Source organism: Leucoraja erinacea, chromosome 31, assembly GCF_028641065.1.
Source record: "Leucoraja erinacea ecotype New England chromosome 31, Leri_hhj_1, whole genome shotgun sequence".
Taxonomy (NCBI): Eukaryota; Metazoa; Chordata; class Chondrichthyes; order Rajiformes; family Rajidae; genus Leucoraja; species Leucoraja erinaceus.
The window spans coordinates 20,958,390-20,980,137 of NC_073407.1; the positions used below are offsets into that span (position 1 = coordinate 20,958,390).

General features: G+C 43.9%; 2 protein-coding genes across 5 annotated transcripts in view; one reads left to right on the plus strand and one right to left on the minus strand.

Annotated features, from left to right (window-relative positions):
* Positions 1 to 9,803, minus strand: entr1 (endosome associated trafficking regulator 1). 2 transcript variants are annotated; one of them, XM_055660275.1, is made up of 8 exons: positions 9,676 to 9,803; positions 7,741 to 7,862; positions 4,801 to 5,247; positions 4,170 to 4,243; positions 3,359 to 3,470; positions 2,804 to 2,866; positions 2,458 to 2,597; positions 1 to 1,667 (listed from the first exon to the last, which is right to left on the minus strand). In XM_055660275.1, the coding sequence occupies exons 1-8, from the start codon at positions 9,701 to 9,703 to the stop codon at positions 1,559 to 1,561; spliced, it is 1,095 nt and encodes a 364-aa protein (XP_055516250.1). In that variant the 5' UTR covers positions 9,704 to 9,803; the 3' UTR covers positions 1 to 1,558. The 2 variants fall into 2 exon arrangements, with proteins under 2 accessions (XP_055516250.1, XP_055516251.1); XM_055660276.1 differs by lacking the exons at positions 7,741 to 7,862; positions 9,676 to 9,803 and adding an exon at positions 6,563 to 7,342.
* pmpca (peptidase, mitochondrial processing subunit alpha) overlaps positions 9,760 to 21,748 on the plus strand; it is a 20,026-nt gene continuing 8,037 nt past the window's right edge. For all 3 annotated transcript variants that reach the window (XM_055660273.1, XM_055660271.1, XM_055660274.1), the window contains exons 1-13: positions 9,760 to 9,881; positions 9,991 to 10,190; positions 11,754 to 11,833; positions 12,436 to 12,518; positions 13,442 to 13,536; positions 14,504 to 14,604; positions 15,350 to 15,533; positions 16,526 to 16,605; positions 17,414 to 17,506; positions 18,013 to 18,131; positions 19,432 to 19,522; positions 19,659 to 19,721; positions 21,469 to 21,613. In XM_055660273.1, coding sequence (XP_055516248.1) covers positions 9,835 to 9,881; positions 9,991 to 10,190; positions 11,754 to 11,833; positions 12,436 to 12,518; positions 13,442 to 13,536; positions 14,504 to 14,604; positions 15,350 to 15,533; positions 16,526 to 16,605; positions 17,414 to 17,506; positions 18,013 to 18,131; positions 19,432 to 19,522; positions 19,659 to 19,721; positions 21,469 to 21,613 — 1,381 coding nt within the window. In that variant the 5' untranslated portion in view covers positions 9,760 to 9,834. The remainder of the gene's footprint in view (positions 9,882 to 9,990; positions 10,191 to 11,753; positions 11,834 to 12,435; positions 12,519 to 13,441; positions 13,537 to 14,503; positions 14,605 to 15,349; positions 15,534 to 16,525; positions 16,606 to 17,413; positions 17,507 to 18,012; positions 18,132 to 19,431; positions 19,523 to 19,658; positions 19,722 to 21,468; positions 21,614 to 21,748) is intronic.

Consider the following 21,748-nt stretch of genomic DNA (forward strand, 5'->3'; position numbering starts at 1 on the left):
GACTTCATGAATTGTTCATTTATTCCTGTTATGTACATGAATTACAAGTTACTTCCTTCTCTCCAACATATTGTACAAATTCTTAACTAGACATCTCAATGTTAAATATATAATTTCATCAAAACCAGTTCAGTGAGAAACACAATTCAAAATCCATTTTTTTCTAATGTAATAATGCAAGGCAAATGACTGGTGTGAATGTGAATCGATATTGTTCATAGTTCTTTCTCTGCAGCAGTCATCCCATCCCCTACATATCTGCCATCATTACCCTTTAACAAGCGATCTAATGGGGATGTTTATCAATTATTATAAGAATAGGAAAATGATTTACTTTAATGGAAAGCCCAGAGCCAAGAGCATAATTCTAAAATTACAACAGGATCATTCAGATTTGATATCCGGAAGTCTGGAATTCTTCCCTATCCCAGTAAAGCTCGATAAAGACTGGCCATTGGAGGTTGCAAAACAGATATTTCTTGTAAGGTTATTACAGGTAACCAAGGCAGCTAAGTTAATTTAAGGCAATGATCTAAATGACTGGGATAAAAGGCTTGAAGATTGATGGCAATAGAGTCACAAAGCACAGAAGCAGGACCTTCAGACAAATTTGTCCATGCCGACCACAATATCTACCCTGGCTAGCCTCATTTGCCTGCATGTGGCCCATATCCCTCTAAACCTCTTCTATCTATGTGCCTATCCAAATGTCTTTTAAACATTGTAATTGTATCTGCCCCAACAAATACCTCTGGCAGCTAGTTCCATATATCCACTTGTGTATAGAATTTGCCACTCAGGTCCCTTTTAAATCTTTACCCTCCACCTCAAATCTATCTTTTCTAGTTTTAGACTTCCCTACTCTCTGATAAAGACTGTGACCATCCACCTTTTCCATGTCACTCATGATTTCAAATACCTTTCGTGCCACCCCACAGCCCCCTGCACTCAAGTGAAAAAAGTCCAGTGTCTCCATATAACTCAAGCCTCCCCCCAATCCCTGTAACATCGCAAGATCATCAACATTTACAGTGTACTACACAAGGTGATGCCATGTGGAAGGCAGGGGAGGAAATAATGCACTATAGGAAATCAAATAGAGAGCATGAGGCACATTCGTGGACAATGCCTGCTTCCCGCATGTTAAATTATTACACACAATCCAATTAAAACACAGCATTAAAAAAAAAAAACAGCAACAGAGGGCAGCTTTTTTTGCAAAGAGTGGAAGATGGCCAGACTCCATAATTTACTCACTAATATTATTGATGGATATAAATCCCTTCATAATTGATGGCATAATTCCACTTTCATACAAACAATAAGATGACTTTTGTGATGCTGAAGGTAGAACATAAATTTGGGATCCCACTAAATGAAAGAGGGCATTTCGGATAATTTCAAATGTAAATCTGGCCAGTCTAGTGATGCAAGTGGCAGGTTCAGTCTGTGCTGGGGCAGTGGGGAGTCAAATTAATCCATTTCTCAATGTTGTGTTGAATCATCTGGTAGGTGACGTTCAGACCGGGGTGGGTGGAGCTAGAGGAAGATGACTGCATCAGCTAGGATCTTCCACTATGCAGCAAGGTGGTAGCTCAGAAATTCTGTCAATGGACTTCAGCAGCTCAGATGCCAGCCGTAATGTTTCTGCTCCAGACATGAGCTGCCTAAAAGGGGAATAAAAAAAGTAGATATGAAGACACAGTGTGCAAGCTTGGCAAGTTTTGCATTGCTACTAATTGTGATCTTCTGTGAGTTACATAGATATAAATCTTCATAGGAAAATCATTTCTATTACATTAATTCTACTGGGATTTGAAACCAGACAAGCTGAAAAACATTCCATCTCTATAATACACAAAAAATGCTAGAAGCACTCAGCAAATTGGATTGCATCTGTGGGATGAGAAATAAGGTTAACATTTCAGGTCAAAGGCCCTTTGTCAGGTTTAATTCTGAATTCCTTTTAATGTGGTTAATGTGGACACTCCAAGTCATTCAACAATCACACCTATTCCTACAAGTCAGAGGGTAGGGCCACTCCTGGCCGAGCAACTGGGAACACTGTTGCCTGGGCTGTTCAAAGCCACACTGCTTGCCCTTGAACCCACAGAGTTACTGGGGACTCATCTTCTACTCCAATGGCAAAATTATGGTTTCATTTCCAAAATGTTCTCCTGGTCTGAACAGTGGAAGATGGAGAAGGCAGAATTAGCAATTCAAGGAGGCACTTCAATGAAGAATGAATGAGAGAGATGGGTCTGAGAGATATTGGATAGATGTGGGAGATTTGTGGAAAGATTGTAGGGTACAAAATAAACAAAAGTGCTTCTCCTTCCTAACTACTTATCCCATTCACTTCAATTATTTCCCTCTCTTCCAGTGTCTCCAATATTTATTTTGTTATTATAAAGCATTCAACTTGTCTTCCTGAATAGTAAGTTGTCAGGTGCATACTTCACCGAGGTCTCCGCTTCATATGCAGTCTTCACAAGATAATCGGAGGCAAGTTGAGCACTGTTTTTTGCTGAACTCAGAGCAGCAGAATCTTGAGATCGAAGTATTTCATTCTCAGACTTGGACTGTTGCAGTTCTGCCTGTCAGCACAAAACAAATACACAATGAGATCCACATACAGTGAAGAGTGAAGGAGAGGGAGAAGAAGAGAGATAAGAGAGAGGAAGAGAGATGAAGGAGAGAAAAAAAAGATGAGATAAAGGGGAGAAAGAGAGGAGAGACAGAGGATAGAGAAAGAGGAGAGTGAGAGAAATATTTAAAAAATAAAATAAAATTCACACCATACCTGTAGAGTTACAAGTTCCTGTCTCAGTTTAGTCACAGTGTTCTCTGCTTTCACAGCCCGTTTCTGAAATATATTAATAAATACAAAGACTTAATTACAAATCCAGTTATTTCAGTGCTGGTTGTTTCTCTCATACAACCTAGTTCATCAAAAGGTACTGATAATGCTTCAACCAATTTGAGCCAGAAAATGTAATTTCCATCTGTGATCTGAGCCTCGTTAACCACCTGGAACTATGATCAGAGACAAGATAGACACAAAATGCTGGAGTAACTCAGCGGGGCAGGCAGCATCTCTGGAGAGAAGGAATGAGTGACATTTCAGGCCGAGACCCTTCTTCAGACTGAGAGTTAGGGGAGGGGGAAGATACTTGAGATAACTTCACTTTGCACTTTTTTTTACATTTTTTTAAAAAAAAAGGCCAAAGATGCAGGCGAGGCCACAAACGTGAAGGAGAACTGAACTGGGGTACAGCTTCGGTGAACCCCCACAGAGATGTTCCAAGGAGAGCTACATCAGCAGGGTTCTGCCCTTTCTCACAGGTTCTAACCTCACCGTCATCAGTTGCAGATTCTCTTCGACTTGTTGAACAATCCCTTCCAATGCTCGTGCCTCCTTCTCCTCTATAATTTTCCTTTTCTCCAGATCTTCTTCCAATCTCTTGGTCCTGGAAAAATGGCCAGTGGACACTGCATTATAGTACATCATTACAGCACATCAATGTCGCTGTTTGAGTTCCACCAGAGTAGCAACACAAAATGTCCCTTTACCACCATATGTCATTCCCCACTATCTTGACGATGTGTATGTTCTTTAACACCAATTCCCGTAGCACCCTCCTTTCCCTAAATGCAATAGCAATTGTACACAAGAGTAGTGATTATACTATGCAGTGATTTTCTGCAGTACCACTACAACTAGCTGGTCATGTGGCCTACAACGAACAAGTGAAAGGTCAGATTACAAGCCCTTCCAGCCAACCTCCAGCAGTTTCAGAATCGGCCGCTTCCTACCGGAGACCGTGGCTCCCGAAGTCCACAGGAGGAATACAAGTGCTGTAGTTCAATTTGCTCAATTTGATCCCAGTATCCTTTTTATTGTTGGGAAGACATTAGTCCAAGCTGGCTGTATAGCCAACCATCTGTCACTGTCAGAAAACAATGACACCTTGAACTAGGAGTATTGAGTTCATTCAAGAGCTGATAGGTAGCTCTCAAATAAACATCAGGGGGCAACCCCCCCCCCCCCCCCCCCCCCACCCCCCCCCCCCCCAGATCAAAGCAGATCATTGTTGCACTGCATTTTCTATTCACGCTGCATTCATTTATGAACTATTTTCAAAATTCTTATACTCAGCTCTTCGTACCTCCTTACATGGTCCTTTGCCAGTTGCTTTGCTGCTTTAGTCTGTCTTCGTAATAGGATATTTTCTTCTTTCAGCTGGAAGAGGAACATGGGTTATTCTTGATGCCCCTGGTGTTGCCTTTTGCTATCCCCAGACTCAATCTTTCTATTGCTCTCTTGGAAGGCTCTCCATCTTCCACCAAACCCATCCAAAAGTCTGCTGTCTGTATTCTCACTCACACATACTTCTCTTTGTGCACCTTGTTTGCTACAATATAGTACCTCCTTGAACAGCATCAGGTTAGATTTTAAATTCTCATCCTCATGTTTAAATCCCTTAACACATTTGCATTTCATCGTCTCTAAAGCCTCCTTTAATCTATCAATGTTTGCATTGCTCCAACCATTTATCCATACATCACATCCTACTGAATACCAAAATTCCCTCTGAAAACATCACAATCCTCTTTACAGATCAATTGAGTAAATCCCATTGCTTTGCTTTCATCTCATGTCTACATTTTTTTTCAAATATTTATCCAATTTCCTGCTTACCTCTCCATAGCTCTCAAATCTTAATTGGTGCTTTAATGAAATCCAAGTTGTGGGGAGGAGGGGTGGGAATACCAGCATTTTGAAAGATATGAACTTACTTTCTCATTGCTTAGCAACTGACTTTGATAGAGAACCTCCCCGACCAAGTCAAAATTATCTTTTGGACAGTCATGGCCATCGCAAGGAGGCTGGAGCTGTGAGGTTGCATCCCATTTGTTATGATCCTGCTCTCCCTCCTCCTCCTCCTCTTCATCATCCACTTGCCACTCAGACAGTGCATATTGGACGCTGTCTTGTTGCGGTAGCTCGGCTGGGCTCAGAGTTGGCGGGTTGGGGGAGTCAATGCGGAGCAAGTCAGAAAAAACAAACTCATGAGCAGCCTCAATAACGGCAGGCTGGTACGTTTCACTCCAGTCATCATCCTCTTCATCCAAAGAAGGACTGTTGGGCATCGGATCGGGAAAGTAGCTCTCTGGAAAATTCAGCCTCAAGTTCAATTCTTTGGGTGCAGCCAGACCCTTCTCAAAGGCAATTCCTGTGGAGCCCTGCAATGGAAGGTTTGAGTGAGGACAGGCAGGAGACAGAGGTGTGGAGGGAAGCGGTGGAGAAAACAAGTTTAGGGTTATTATTGTCACATGTACCGAGGTAAAGTGAAAAGTTTGTTTTGCATGCTATCCAATCTGATCAAGTAATGCTGTACATAAATGCAAACATTCCAAACTGAAGGATCTAAGGTAGAGCATTGTAGCACATCAGTCCCACAGACAAAATTCAATGACTACAATGGGGTAGAAGAATCAGACTGCACCCTAGCTTATGGAAAGACCATTTGGAAACCCGATAATAGAGGGGAAGAAGCTGTTCCCGAGTTTGGCGATGTGCACTTCCAAGCTTCTGTAGCTTTGCCCGGGAGCAGGGAGGAGGAGGAATGGCAGGGGAAGAACAGTACATTGGCTGCTTTTCCAAGGCAGCATAAAGTGTAGGTGGAGTCAATGCTGGGGTCTGGTCTCCTGAACTGGAGGTAGACCAATGACCTGACAGAGACATTTGCTAGAGCTACTTAAGACAGTTTAAAATAGTCTTGTAAGCGGGGTTGTACCCGAAGGGCGAGCGAGGGAGATGTGAACGCTAAGGCAACCGCTCTAAGTTAAAGAGAGCAGGTCCAGCAATGGGGACAGGAGGAGTATAACAGGGAACAAGGCAAGTGTGTTGGTTTAAATTGCATTTATTTCAATGCAAGAGGCCTGACAGACAAGGCAGATGAATATAAGACATAGATAGGAATATTGGACCGGGATATTATAGAAATGTGGATGAGTCAAGAGTCATGGTCACAGTGAATGGTGGTGCTGGCTTGAAGGGCCGAATGGCCTATTCTTGCACCTATTGTCTTTGTCTATTGTCTAAAAGGGTTTTATTGTAATATGTCCCAAAACAGAACAATGAAATTCCTACTTGCACAACAGATTACTTGCACAAATATGATAATCAGTAGACACCATTATAAACAACAAAAAGCTCAATATATAAAAGCAAAAAACCCCCAATATCGTGCAAAATCAAAAACCAAGCCCCAAATTCCTAGTGCAATCAAGACAGCTCAGAGTTCAACCTTCAGTTGGAGTTCGTATTGTTTGTAGTTGGAGTTAGTTGGAACGTAGTTTGTGGACAGGAGTGGCAGTTCAATGTTCCAGGGCACAAATGCTGCAGATAGAGTTGGAGGTAAAGAGGAGGAGGAGGAGCTGTATTTTTCACTAGGGAGAACATCACACCAGTATTTAGAAAACATATTGCTGGTGTCATTTGGCAAGGCTATTTAGGTGAAATTTAGAAATAAGAAGACCATAGATGCTGTCTCACCCGCTGAGTTTCTCCAGCATTTTTGTCTACCTGCATAAGCAGCTTGGTCGGCATGGATGCGTTGGACTGCAGGACTGTTTCCATGCTGTATAACTCTATGACTTTATGATGAGGGGAATGTCTGGGAAATATAATATTGGCCATTTATATGGTATCCTTAGAGTAACACAAGGAGAATTATCAAAGAAACAATTGCACTAAGCTACATTCCCAAGACATTGTATCTACTGTTTAAAAAAAAATTGAGAACAATTGTTTTTCTAGATCAGTTTAACAAGACAGCCATTGCAAGATGAAAATCATTTTAATGACCAAAGGACAACTAATTAGAATCAAGGATTGCAGCACCATATCTAAAGTTGTTGATCTGACATGTTATGCATGCATCAGCTCTGAAATCCTGACAGGGCCAGATATACTGGATATGGGGAGGATATTTCCCTCGACTAAGATCAAGGATGAGCATTCTCAGTCGTGGGCGATAGGGAGTGAAATAAGGGTGTTTCTTCACAGGTGAACCTGTGGAATTATTTTCCACTGAGGCTATAAAGGCCAAGTCACTGCATGTTTTAAAGTAGATATATTCCTAGACAGTGGGGGAAGAAAGCAGGATAATGGCTTGTAATAGATGATCATCTATCATGTTGATTGGCATAGCAGGCTTGTAGGGCCATACGGTGTATTTTTTCCGATTCCATTAAATTCTAATCTCTCTACCCCCTCCTCCTCCTTTAATTAGCTGGTAAACACTTCTATCTGTCCTAATATACCTTTATATGGATCATTGTTAGGTTCTGTATTATGAACACACTTGTGGAGTATATTAAAACATAAGACAAGAGAGAAATGGCCCCTCGTGCTACTCAATAAGATCATAGTTGATCTACATCAACTCCATGTCCCCTGATTCCCTTGGTATTCAAACATCTGTCAATCTAGTCTTGAATTGTAGTCTGCAACTGATAACCCTCATGACTTGGGTTAGAACATTGCAAAGCTTCACACCAATTCGAGTGAAGACGTTTCTCTTCATCTCATTCCTGGATGACTTACATCATCTGATTGTGAACTCTGGCTCGAAGCATTTCAGACAGGGTGCATAGCCTCTCATTATCCTTTTCCCGAAATGCTTACTCTAATAAATGTCATTGCTATGAGAATATAGGTCCATACAGCACCTTCAGTTGATGGTGGATCTGCTTTCTCATCTCTTCCCTTTTCGGTGTTGATCGACTTTTAATCTTGACAAATTCCTTAAAGGAAAAAGGGTTTGATTCTTCATCATTCTTTTCCTTTTCACCTGGAAGTGGCAGAAAATGAAATGATACAGTTGGATAAATGTATGGCAACATTTTGCTGTACGAGCTGGTCTTGATTAGGGCAGTTGCAAATTGATAAATTTGGTTTTCATGGCTCTAGGTTAGGAAGGTGGGGGGGAAATATATAATCACAGTGTTCTTGTACTGGTGGTTTATACTAGGAAACACCCGGTGGAGATTGAAAGGTTTATTAGTGTGATACTCTGCAATAGGCGAAAGGACACAAAGTGCTGGACTAACTCAGCAGGTCACTCAGCATCTATGGAGAACAAGGATAGGTAACTTTTTGGGTGCTCCACACTGCAACAGATAGATGGGTTGCCTTGCGAGAAGAATTCGGACAGGCTAAGGGTATTTTCACTAGAATTCAGAAAAGTGGAGACGCGATTGAAGTGTACATAATTCTGAAGGGCCTTGACAGGATGTTTATAACTGGAGTCACTGTTTAAAACTAAGGGGTCACTATTTCAAGACAAAGACAAGACACTCCTATTTTTGTTATTCCCATTTTTAAAATCGCTTCCTCAAAGATAGATAAATGGAATGCCTGACCAGCTGAGTTACTCCACACTGTTGGATTTTGTAACTGTTGTGCTACAATGCTGAGAACTACATTCTGTACCCTGGTATCCATACCTTCACTCTACCTGGAAAAACAAGGAACTGCAGGCGTCAGTTTACAGAAAAAGACACAAAGTGCTAGAGTAACTCAGCTGGTCAGGCAGCATCCTGGAGAACATGCATAGGTAACATGTCAGGTCGTGTCCAGCCTGAAATGTCACCTATCCACGTTTTCCAGAGATGCTGCTCTGTCCCTCACTCCACCTATTGTACTTGAGTTTGGCTTGATTGTATTATCTGAATTGACTGGATAGCATGTAAAATAATACTTTTCACTGTACCTTGGTACACGTGACAATAATAAACTTAAACTAAAGATTCTAGGTAAGTAAGGGGCGGGTGGTAAGGATTAGGACAGGCAGTCAGGAATGTAGAGACAGATTTGTAAACAGAGCAGTCTCTATTTTTGCTTGTATTTGCCACCCATCCCTGCAAAAGACTGAAGCTCCCAGAGACACGGACAACAGTTCAATGCCTCCAATTCCACCACAACTCAAACAGGAGGGGGGATCAACACAAAATGCTGGAGACAGTAACTCAGCGGGTCAAGTTGCATCTCTGGAGAGAAAGAATGGGTGATATTTCTTGTCGAGATGCTTGTTCAGACTGAGAGTCATGGGAGAGGGAGACTAGAGATATGGAAGGACAAGGTATGAAAACGACAGATCAAAGTAGACGATGTTCAAGGTAGTGCACAATCACTCCATCCCTCCCCACCCTAGTTCTCCAACTAGTTTCACTGTCATGATTACTTTTACTGATTATATAACTATTCACACAATATCTGTCGTGAATAGACATATAATCAGGCATACCAGAATAGGCATACCCTTCCATATCTCTAGTTTCCCTCTCCCCATGACTCAGTCTGAAGAAGGGTCTCGACCCGAAACCTCGCCCACACCCTCTCTCCAGAGATGCTGCCTGACCCGCTGAGTTACCCCAGCATTTTGTCTCCGTCTACAATGGTTCATTGTTAGTCGAGGGGGGAACCTCACTTGCAAATGAGACCAGACCCCTTCTACATTGTTAGGCGAGGGCGAGGTGACAATCAGTAAAACCCCGGCTGCGAGGTAAAAGTCGCATCTTCTCCCACTTTGTCATCGGGTGCATGGAGAGCTCCCGCAGTCACAACGCCCACTACTGCCGCCGCCGCCGCCGCCGCCTCCTCACCTCGCTCTCCCCGGGAACTCATCCTCATCGTCCCCCTCGGCCTCGGCCTTGGCCCGGTCGCTAGGCGGTTGTCAAGGGGCGCCTGACCCCGGAACCTGTACCCCTCCGGTGGGGGCGGGAGATCAAGCGGCCGGAAGTCGATAGGTATATTTGGTCAAGATGGCGGCGCGCATAACGAGGCTGAGGCCGTGGGCTCAACTCCGCAGGTAATAGGCGCGCAGTGGAGCTCCGCTTCCCGCTTTCCCGTCTGTCTCAGTGCGGTTCGGCGGCTGGGCGAAGGCGTTAACCCTCCGTTCTCTCCGCTCTTCTCTCCAGATGCGGCCTCACCGGCAGCAGGCGCTACAGCAGCGCCGGTTACCCCGGGGTGCCGCTCTCCACGCCGCTGCCCCACCTGCCCATTCCCACCTACGCCACCGTGGACGGGCACGACAAACACGAGACCCGCATCACGGTGCTGGAGAACGGCTTGCGGGTCGCCTCGCAGGACAAGTTCGGCCAATTCTGCACCGTAGGCGGTGAGTGGGGAAAGGCTCACGAGTTGTGTCAAATCTGGCCGCTACTTATTCTCCAACCCACTCACACACACAAATCAGGGTATCTGATCGTTATCGCAAATAGGATCTTGTTACCCGCCTGTTTCTTAATTAGCCACAGTGATGAGTTTTACACAAAAGTACTTAATTCGTCTCAGCAGCCTGGTCGTGCAATAGATCGAGTGACCTGGTTCTTCTGGTCCACCTTACAGTCATATCATCTGATGTACAACTTTGTCCTGGCCTTCGATATAGTCAAGATCTGTGCATAATAAAGTTTACATTTAATAAACTCCAAAAATGTGCACTTTGAGTTGACACATTTATCCTGGATCCTTATCTGCCTGTTAAGTTTACTTTATTGTCACAGTATTTATTTTATTAGTTATTGTCCATTATTATTGCCTATTAACAAGGTTTTAGCCTCTCCAGCAGCAGCAAACGGCCCTAGGCATTTTATCCTGTCAATCTATAACATTCATGCACATCACTTTGAGGATACCTTTCATTCTACTAAGAGACAGTGAGTAAAGGCTTGATTGTAATCAATCATGTATTGGCTTTCCGCTGACTGTATAGCACCCTACAAAAGCGTTTCACTGTACCTTGGTACACGTGACCATAAACTAAACTATACTGAATATTGTTGAACATAGACACGAGGAACTGCAGATGCTGGTCGGCAAAAAAGACACTGCGCTGGAAGTCAGTGGGTCAGCAGCATCTTTGGAGGATATGAACATCCTGTTGCTCAGGACCTCACTCACCTGGACCTGCCACAGAATTCAACCTCACTTTATCTTCCACCGGATCCATGCCTTCAGTCTTTATCCATGTTCTCCTGAGGTGCTGCCTGACCTGCTGAGTTACTCCAGTACTTTATCTTTTTAATTCTAATATTGCTGAATCTCGTTTAATAGCACAACCCTCTCATCCCAGACCTTGGGTATGCAAGCAAAGAATTTCATTGTGACACTGACAATAAAGTATTCAATTCAATTCCGAATCAATCATAGTACATTGATTTCAAGGTCGTATATATTACTCTTTGATTTTTTTTAAACACTACTGACAAAAATAGAAGATGCTTGGAATTCTTCGCAGGTCAGACAAGATCTGTGGAAAAACAGATGATAAAGGGTCATAAACAGATTCTCTCTCAACAGATATTTATTGACCAGCTGAGTATCTACAGCATTTCTGATTTTACATTCAGATTTTGATATGGCTCCATTACCAGTCAATGGTTGCTTGTGGCGTTTCAACCCAGTCTACTCTTGCACTTGCTTTTGTGTTTTTATTCCATCTCCAATGTTTTATTCACCCTCTCCTGTTGTACCCACTTTGATGACAGAATCTGTATCAACCCCCTTTAGGAATTCCTTCACAAAATTCTTCTATTTTACTTCTATCGGCCCTCAATTCTTGTGCTAGGGTTCAGTGTCTCTTCTTTGCCGCGTGTCCTAAGGTATTTTATGTACAAAATAAGGCTTCGGTGAGATGTTGGCTGAGAATGCTGCTTATACATGGGGTTATGTCTTTCAGTTTTAGTGAATGCTGGATCAAGGCACGAGGTAACATTTCCCAGTGGAATTTCGCACTTTTTGGAAAAGTTGGCATTTTCGGTAAATATCAATATATTTCCACATTTTATCTCAAAGCTTAATATTTGGTTCTAAGCACATTTAAAAAAAAAATGTATATATAAATACCAGAGAGGAGTGCAGACTATTGCTGTCATTCATTTCTTCACCTGGATAGAAATAATTACCAAAAGACCCAGAGATGAGATGAGGATTTTTTTTCCCTCACAAGTTGTGATCTGGTTTGCACTGCCTGAAGTGATGATGAAAGTAGATTTAATGGCTAATTCCAAACCACTGGAATTGTGAGGAAGCTGTCTCACTTACCACTTGTTAGTTGGTTGTACAGCGGTAGACTAGAATTGAATCGGGACATTCCTTGGTAATTTAGCTTCAACTGACAGCTAAGGCTAACTAACCAGTACTTATTTTGCTTTCATTACAATGCGTCTTCATATTTTGTCCCACTGACCAAAGCTCACTCATTGCCTGTGCTACCGAGAGTTTTTTCCCCTCGATTAATAGCTTTTATTTAAAAACCTTAGAAAAGGTGCAGGAGATAGTACTTTCATCATCTCGTCTTGAGTGTCTGAGGTGAAATGGGGCTTTTTAAGCTTGTAACTTGCTGTGTGTTTTATCTTCAGTCTACGGCACAGTTTGGCTCCAAAGATGAAATTCTCCGCACTCTGGAAAAGCACGGTGGGATCTGCGACTGCCAATCTTCCAGGTGAAATACAATGCAGGTGGTTGTGACCCCCACTGATTGTGTGCGCGAGTCCTGGACACGACTGCAACAAGTAACTAGACACTGGTGCAGAACATTGAGCTCACCAGACTGCATTGGTCCCAACTGATGGGTTTAAGATGCGTTTCCATTTGATTTCATAGTGCTGAGGCATTGTAGTTGGTCACAATGCCTTTTGAACTAGAGGAGGGATCAGTCAGAGCCTGCAATCTACGAGCTAAACCAACCATGGGGCTATAATTAGAGCAGGAGATTAGTGTTAGAAGTGATTAATCTTTTATATTCCAGGTTTACACATGAATTTAGTTGGGTTGATGCTCATTAGGTTCATGAGGTTAATCCCCAGAATGGTGGGACTGTCATATGAAGAAAGATTGGAAAGACAGGGCTGGTCTTCACTGGAATTTAGAAGGATGAGAGGGCATCTTATAGAAATGTATAAAATTATAAAAGGACCGGACAAGCTAGATGCAGGAAAAATGTTCCCAATGTTGGGGGAGTCCAGAACAAGGGGCCAGAGTCAAAGAATAAAGGGGAGGCCATTTAAAATTGAGATGAGAAAAATATTTTTCACCCAGAGAGTTGTGAATTTGTGGAATTCTCTGCCACAGAGGGGAGTGGAGGCCAATTCACTGGATGAATTTAAAGAGAGTTAGATAGAGCTCGAGGGGCTAGCGGAATCAAGGGGTATGGGGAGAAGGCAGGCACGGGTTACTGATTGTGGATGATGTGCCATGATCACAATGAATGAATGGTGGTGCTGGCTCGGTGCCAAATGGTCTCCTGCACCTATTTTCTATGTTTCTATATTAGACAATAATTGGATAATCTGAGATCGGAAAGAAACGGATTCCAAAGCATCCATTCAGTCCCAGAATAAGCATTTGTGTTCACTTGTGTTTCAGGGACACCACAATGTTTGCTGTGTCTGCGGAGGTGAAGGGCCTGGAAACAGTAATCAATCTTCTGGCTGATGTGGTGCTGCAGCCCAGACTCACAGGTAACATGAGGTGTGGGGGTTGCTACTTTAATCTTCTGATCAGCTTTATGAAAATACTTTAATTCCTTTTTTTTTTGTAAGTTAACTTGCAAGTCTGCAACCTTGTATGATGGAACAAAAATACAAAGTGCTGGAGTAACTCTGGAGGAGATGGATACGTGAAATTTTGGGTTGGAACCGTTCTTCAGACTGCAGTCTGAAGGGTCCCGACCCGAAACGTCGCCCATCCATGTCCTCCAGTGGAGGTGCTGTCCGACTTGCCCAGTTACTCCAGCACTTGCGTACTTTTGTAAACCAGTATCTGCAGTTCCTTGTGACTCCACTTTAAAGAATGGTCAGTACCTATGGCGTGAAATCCTGCAACTGTTTTCTGCTTTACAATGCAGTTAACCCATTGAAGTGATTCACTGGAATCTTCTCCAACACTGCTGCTCTCCTGCAGGGACTGGGTGGTGTCTGGTGGGATTGTGCTGGGGCTGCTGGTTTTCCTCCAGCCTGATGTATAGAGGTTGCCATCTCCCCAGGTGTTTCCCACTGATTTGGACACTGCAGCAAACATGTTTTTGGAAATATTGCACTCTGAGCTGTTTGACTAATCATGAATTATCCATTTGTCTAATGAGTCATTCACTTTGGTGCATGAAGACTTAATAACATGTAAAACAACCAGGCAGTGTTGTTGCCTACTCAGCTTTCAGAGATACTGGAGGCTTCATCAAGTATCTCCCAGCTCCTGAAGTCTTGCCATCATTCTCACCCAGGAAAACAGCACCTCTGATAATGCAGCTACCATTGTGTCGTACTGTTTGCCCAAAGTAAAAGGTTCCAATCTCCAAATGAACTTGACCTTTAACATCTGGCCCTGAAGCGAGAGGGCGAGTGATTTAGGTTGTTTCTCTGCATTTGGAGCCTACATTCACTGGGAATGCCAGTGTTGATATGGTTGTCAATCTTTTCTTTGCCACAGATGAGGAGCTGGAGATGACCCGAATGGCTATCCGCTTTGAGCTGGAGGACTTGCAAATGCGACCGGACCCTGAACCCCTTCTAACTGAAATGATTCATGCGGTAATGTAACTAGTCAAAGTGAGACCCTTGGGTTGGTGACTCTTGAACAGGGGGAGATCATTCAGTCATCAACTTGAATTGGAGGAGGTTATTCAGCTCCCGAGACCAATAATGTGGATATTGGGTCCACTCGACCTCTTAAGCCTGTTCTGCCTCTCAGTTAAATCGCAGCTGATTTATATTTAATACCAATTGCCCTCCTTTACTCCACAATGCTTAATAAATCAAGAAATGTGGATTTCACTGTTAAAAATTACATTTGTCCTGTAGAATCCTCTTTATTTTAGGAGGGGGTGGTGGGAGGTGGTCGTTGCCCTTTATATGAAGAGGTTGATTGTGATATTGGCCACATTGCTGTAGTTTTATTGTTACAATGCATCATTGCAGATTCACTAATTGGAAGAAATGATTTCTCTATCTGTCCAGCTAGATTGTATTAAATGTTTGAAACACTTGGATTTGTCTACAATAATTTTATCCCCAGTGTTATTGTGGTAAATCTATGTTGCGCACCATCACCACTCCCTTCCCTTCCCTCTGAGACTGGGAAAGGTGGTGCCCTGAACTGAATGCATTGAACCCAGTTGAGGTCTAACCTGAGAACTAAAATGAAGTATCACTTTGTATTTTAGTTTCCTTAAGTTAAAAGAGAATTAAAAAAATCTGAATCAGGAGGTATAAGGGAGCAGAGTGGGAAAGCTGGGGATGCAGCAGAAAGTGATGAATGTTTTCTTTGTCTCCGCAGGCAGCGTACCGGGACAACACCGTGGGGCTGCCCCGGTTCTGTCCCACCGGCAACGTAGAGAAAGTTGATCAAAAGCTGATTCACACGTTTTTGCGGAATTACTACACCCCTGATCGAATGGTGCTGGCTGGGGTTGGGGTGGATCATGACCACCTGGTGGAGTGTGCAAGGAAGTATCTCATGGGTATGATGGAGGCCTCGGGGTCAATTTTAACTTATTTACGTCGATCACTCGGCAGTGACTAAAAATATTTATCTGTATCAAAAGCCAATTTGTCACCTTCCCAAATATCACGCTTAGAATCTAACAGCACTTTTCAATAAAGTTTCAATAAAGCACTTTTTTAATCACAGAAAGCTCAAAAGTGCTCAATTTTTTTTATTAGTTATGAAGTATTGCTGTGACGTAAACTGAGAAGCCTTCTTTTGTGCAGCTAATTTACTTGCAGCAATGTGACCAGATTATATGGTAATAATGTTGAGGGCTAGATATTGGCCAGGATATTTTGGCACATTATGACTGGACAGGCTTTTTAAAGAATCTATCCAGTTGGTAGAACTCCTATGTTTTTTTTCCCCCCAGAATTCGGTTCTCATATGAAAGTTTCACTTGAACCCGCTTCCACCTTTGGCACAGTCCGTTCCACATCACAAGAAGTTACTGCCTCCAATTCTCCCCGTCTCTCCTCTGCTTCTTTTACCAATCAACGAAAGTCTGTCTTCTCTGGTACTGACTGGAGAGTCGGGAGGGGAGACATTTTAGAATTGACACTTTCAAAATATTACATAATTTTGATAATTGCTAGGACTTTTTAAGAGTTTTTGTTCTAAAGAGAAGATCCCCAGCTTTTTTTGTGTTCGACCTTCAATTATTTTTTTACTGTAGTTTGAACATCTATCAGATGGGGTAGATGTGATGCTCATTTACATCTCTTTGAAACAACCCCTCCCTCCAACAATGCAGGTGTTTAGGTTTCTGACTGGCAGGGCGTTTGAGACTAGATTTTGTCCTCAGGTTACTGGAGTGAGACTCACATAACCTTGTCGTACGGGAGGCTGAGCAACGTATACTGATTGTTCGAGCATAAACAGTGGAGGTGGGGAGAGAATTCTGGATTTTTGTGGGCTCTTGAGCCTGTTACACTCACAAACCTTTCTGTCTACCATGCTGCACAGGAGTAACCCCAGTCTGGGGGTTGGGAAAGCCCACGGATGTGGACCAGTCTGTGTCCCAGTACACCGGGGGAATCATAAAGGTGAGGCACCTCTCTTTATGCTGTGGGGAATAGTCCAAGGGGCCACATGAGAAATTCTCAGAAGATCCAGTGGGAGACCACCACTTTGTGACAGCAGCTGAACTATGTCAAGCCACTAGATGGAGATAGACATAGATACAGAGGTCTGCAGATGTTGGTTGACACGAAAGGACACAAAGTGCTGTGGTAACTCAGCGGGTCATGTAGCACCTCTGGATAACATAGAAAAATAGGTGCAGGAGCAGGTACATATGACAACACTCCCTTAAGATGTACATTGTTCTACCTCTACATATATTTATAGAACATGGGAATCTAGGAGTACAACACCACCCAGGGCACTACCATTTACTGTGAATGTCCTGCCCTCGTTTGACTTTCCAAAATGCAATACCTCGCATCAAAATGAAACTCCATTTGCCATTCCCCGGCCCAGCTGATCAAGATCCTGCTATCATTATCGATAACCATCTTCGTTGTCTACAATCTGACCCATTTTAGTGTCATCTGCAAACTTGCTAATTTGCACAAACCTACCCTGTGCATTCTCATTCAAATGGTTGATACCGATGACAAACAGCAATGGGCCCAGCACTGACCCCCGAGGCTCAACACTCATCATTATTCGGCTATTAGAAAAGAGAGTCCAGAAGGGAGGTGGTGGCTCGGAACCATAACAACAACCCTGCTGCATTGGTCTGAAGGAGCATGTTGTTGGTGCTGATTTGGCCTGGCATCCTAGTGCTTTGTGGGATAACAGAGAGGTGGGAGAATGAGACTAACACCAATAGTGTCTCTGTTTCTTCAGGTGGAAAAGGACATGACTGATGTTAGCCTGGGTCCCACTCCAATCCCTGAACTCACTCACATCATGATTGGTTTAGAAAGTTGTTCCTTCCTGGTGAGTATAAAGTCATTTTATTAGTAGAAAAAATACAGAACTGCTTTAAATTCCTCCTTTTGTGAGATCTAATGGTTAAGATGGTTCTTTCCCCATAACTCTGAATATTGATTCTCTTCCAATGCTAATCTGCATTCTGAAATGTATCCTAAAATTGCTGGTTGGCTTGTAATAACTAACTCTTAACAGCATTTGTTCTATTGGTTTTGTATCATTTATTTAAATTCTATTAACAAACTGACCCATTTTCCTCCTCCATTATTAAAACATCATGGTTTTGAACACCTTTAATACTTTGTTCCGTAGAGAACTGACTGTCCAGGTTATGATCCAGATTCCAAGAGTGAGTGACTGGAGTTAACCGTTCCTAGCACATTTCACCCATCACAGACTGATGTGGGGGTAGCTACGCCATTGAAGCAGTTAATTGTTGGAGGGAGGATAGGCAGAGGAGAGGTGTGCTTTGTGATCAGAGTGTTCAAGAAACGTTATCTGCTTGGTTCCAGGAGGAGGATTTCATTCCCTTTGCCGTGCTGAATATGATGATGGGTGGCGGGGGCTCGTTTTCAGCCGGGGGACCTGGGAAGGGCATGTTCACCAGACTCTACCTCAATGTCTTAAACAGGTTAGTCCTGGAGCCCCTTTCAATGCTCTGACCCATCCAAGCTGTAGAAGGTTCAGCACTTGATGTCAGAGATTTGGGATGGCACGGTGGAATAGCAGTAGAGCTACTGCCTTACAGTGCCAGAGACCCGGGTTCGATCCTGACTACGAGTGCCTGTCTATACGGAGGTTGTACTCTCTCCCCGTGACCTGCGTGGCTTTTCTCTGAAATCTTTGCTTTCTTCCCACACTCCAAAGATGTACAGGTTTGTAGGTTAATTGGATGGTATAACATAAAAATTGTCCCTGGTGCGTGTAGGGTAGTGTTAATGCGTGGGGATCACTGGTCGATGTGGACTCGGTGGGCCGAAGGGCCTGTTTCATGCTGTATAAAACTAAAACGTGTGCAGGGCAGAGGATTGCTCCCTGGACGTTTGCCTTTGGTAGGGAGATCAGTTCATAGGTGCTTGCATCACCTACCTGTACATTCTGCTACCCTTCCATGGAGCTCCAACATTGGCAGAAAATAGTGTGTAACAGAAGGAATTTGATTAGTACAGGCGTCAGAGGTTATGGGGAGAAGGCAGTAGAATGGGGTTAGGAGGGAGAGATAGATCAGTCATGATTGAATGACAGAGTAGCCGAATTGCCTAATTCTACTATGACCTTATAAATGCTAACAGGGTGTTGATAATGTCACAGTCTTCCTGGAATCCTCATCTCCAGCCACAGAAATCATAATTTGTCCATACAAAATAATCATCCCACTGAACTGCTTTATTCCAAAGACCGACTGTTAGTCTGTGGATTAACTTGCGTTAGTCTTGCTCATGTCATAGAGTGCCCTAAAGCAGCTTTATGAAACGTAGGCACTATTGAAAGTAAGAAACAGAATGTTCCTATGATCAACACTGAGCTTGTAACCAGATAATCCAATTTAAAGAGGTTGTTTGAGTGTTAATTATTGCCCAGTACACAAAGGAGAATTCCCCTATTTTCCTGTATCTTTAATGTCCTTTCAAGAAGGTAAAGAACATTGTGATTCAATGTTACACGTGAAGGGCACCTCTCCTGCTAGTGCATTGCTTCATCAGCTTTGTTCACTGGGCGTTAGTCTGGAATGTAGGACCTGATCTCTTGGGTGGGACACAAATCAACAGCCTTCTGACCTGGTGGTGAGTATGCTATCTATCAGCTGACTAGGAATTAAATTATGAAATCAGAGTCTATAATTCATTAATGTGTCAAGAGTCTATAGTTCCCAATTCATTAATGTGCAACAGACTAGTCGTTGCCTTCTAATGATAACATCTTTCCCACAGACACCACTGGATGTATAACGCCACTGCCTATCACCACAGCTATGAGGATACTGGGCTCTTGTGTATCCATGCCAGTGCCGATCCTAGACAGGTACCAAGGCATCATTGGATGCTTTTGATAACATCATTAATCGGTTGCTTCGTTCATTTCGATTGTACAAGCCTTTTATTTCATTGAGTCGTCTCCAGTTTGCTTTACGCGCTCATGTTTGTTTCTTGTGGTGCAGGTCAGGGAGATGGTGGAAATTATCACTCGAGAATTTATCCTGATGGCTGGCTCGGTGGGAGAGGTGAGAGCGTGTACTGGACATAACATTCTGTGAAACATCTACAGGACTATCAGTTTGACAGGGACATTGAGGAGCAAATAACCTGAGGACGTCAGTAAGAAAGTTGGAGAGGGGTGCACAGAAGTGGATAGGTTGAGGAAAACCCACATGGACGGCTCTGGCCAGCAGCGGCCTCTGCAGCCTGTCCGCGTTTTTGTTATTTTTTGTCTGTGTTTCTGTGTAGTTTTTGTTATTTTATGTTGGGGTGTGTGTGTGGGGGGATGCGGGTGGGGTGGGAAACTTTTGAATCTCTCCCTGCACTGGAGACCCGACCTTTTCTCGTCGGGTCTCAGGTGTCGTTGAGGCCGCAACGAGGAGCGGCCTCCAACGGGAAGAAGCCGGGGACTCTGGTGCCGACTTACCGTTGCCGTCGCGGAGCTGGCCGAGACCGGAGCGGGTGGAGCGGTGGAGGAGCGCTGCCGCTGCCGCTGCTGCTGCTGCCGAGTCGGAGGCTGCTACTGCGGGTCTGCGGACGGCTCGGACGACCCCGCGCGGCTCCCTGGAGGGAGACTGCTTTTCGGGGCTCCTGCAACGGCGAATTCTCCCGCCCGTGTTGCGGGGTCGAAGAGCTCCTGGAGCGGAGCCTAACACCATTGCCCCGCGCGGCTGGAACGGCCGCGGGACACTGCGAGCGCACGCCGGGGGCTCCAACACCAAGACCCGGTGTGCGACCTCGCACCACCCGGCGTGGCTTCAATGGCCGCGGGACAATTGCCATCGCCAGCCGGGGGCTTTGACTTTGACTCTGACATCAGGGGGGGGGAGAGTGCAGTGGAGAGATAAGTTTTTTTGGCCTTCCATCACAGTTATGTGATGGATGTTTATGTTAAATGTAATTATGTTGTGTCTGGGGTCTATTTGTGTGTAATGTATGGCTGCAGAAACGGCATTTCGTTTGGACCTCCAGGGGTCCAAATGACAATTAAATTGACTCTTGACAGCAGAATGTTCATCCCCAGACCGTCACACCGTTTGTTCAGTCAGTGGTATAGTTAGCTTCATAGAAATTCAAGCTACACATGAGAGGGAGACACTTCTAATGCTAATTCAAAAGGAATTAGATGTTGGATGTACTTGCTTTTAAATAAGATGTTAAATCAAGACACTTTGCTCTCGGGTTGGGTATAAAATTGCTATTTCTGGCTTAAACTTAAACCCCTGTCTCACGGTACGAGTTCATTCCAAGAGCTCTCCCGAGTTTACCCTGATTCGAACTCGGAGATTTACGGTAATGGCCACTCGTCGGTACTCGGGGCTCTCGTGGACATTTTTCATCATGTTGAAAAATCTTCTCGAGTCTTCCCGTGCTTACCTGCCGTTAGCGCTAAGAGACGTCCCCGAGCTCCGACGTACCTGCTACGTTCATTCTTCGTGCTTACGAGTTTGATTGTTTTTTTAACCCGGGAGAGCTCTTGGAATGAACTCGTACCGTGGGATAGGGCTTTTAGTGTTCTGTAACTAACCTCTGCTGTGGGTGCCTTGGGAGTATTTATGAGACCGAGGTGGAGCCGCATTCTCGATCTACTTTGAACTATTTTCCCCATGAAATTTGATGAAACAAAGGAGTTTAATTATCTCATGTGTGACTGTGTAATCCCAGCGGTTTGAAGGATAAGTGCATAAATATACTTTGGGGGCTGAAGAGCCGGAACCTCTGCTGTACCTTTCGATGACCCTTGTGATATGTCATTGCTCTATTTGTTGTCAGATGGAGCTGGAAAGAGCCAAGACCCAGTTGCAGTCAATGCTGATGATGAACCTGGAGTCTCGGCCAGTTATTTTTGAGGATGTAGGAAGGCAGGTGTTGGCAACAGGAACCCGCAAGCTCCCCCTCGAGCTCTGCAGACTCATTGGTGAGTAGATGCTGAACAAAAATCAACAAGCAACAGATTCTTCAAAATGGCGCTAGGTTTGCATGCATGATGTACTTTATTGTGTCTCTCTCCTTCTGCCCTACTTCTCCTCCTACTCCACCCACACCCGGCACT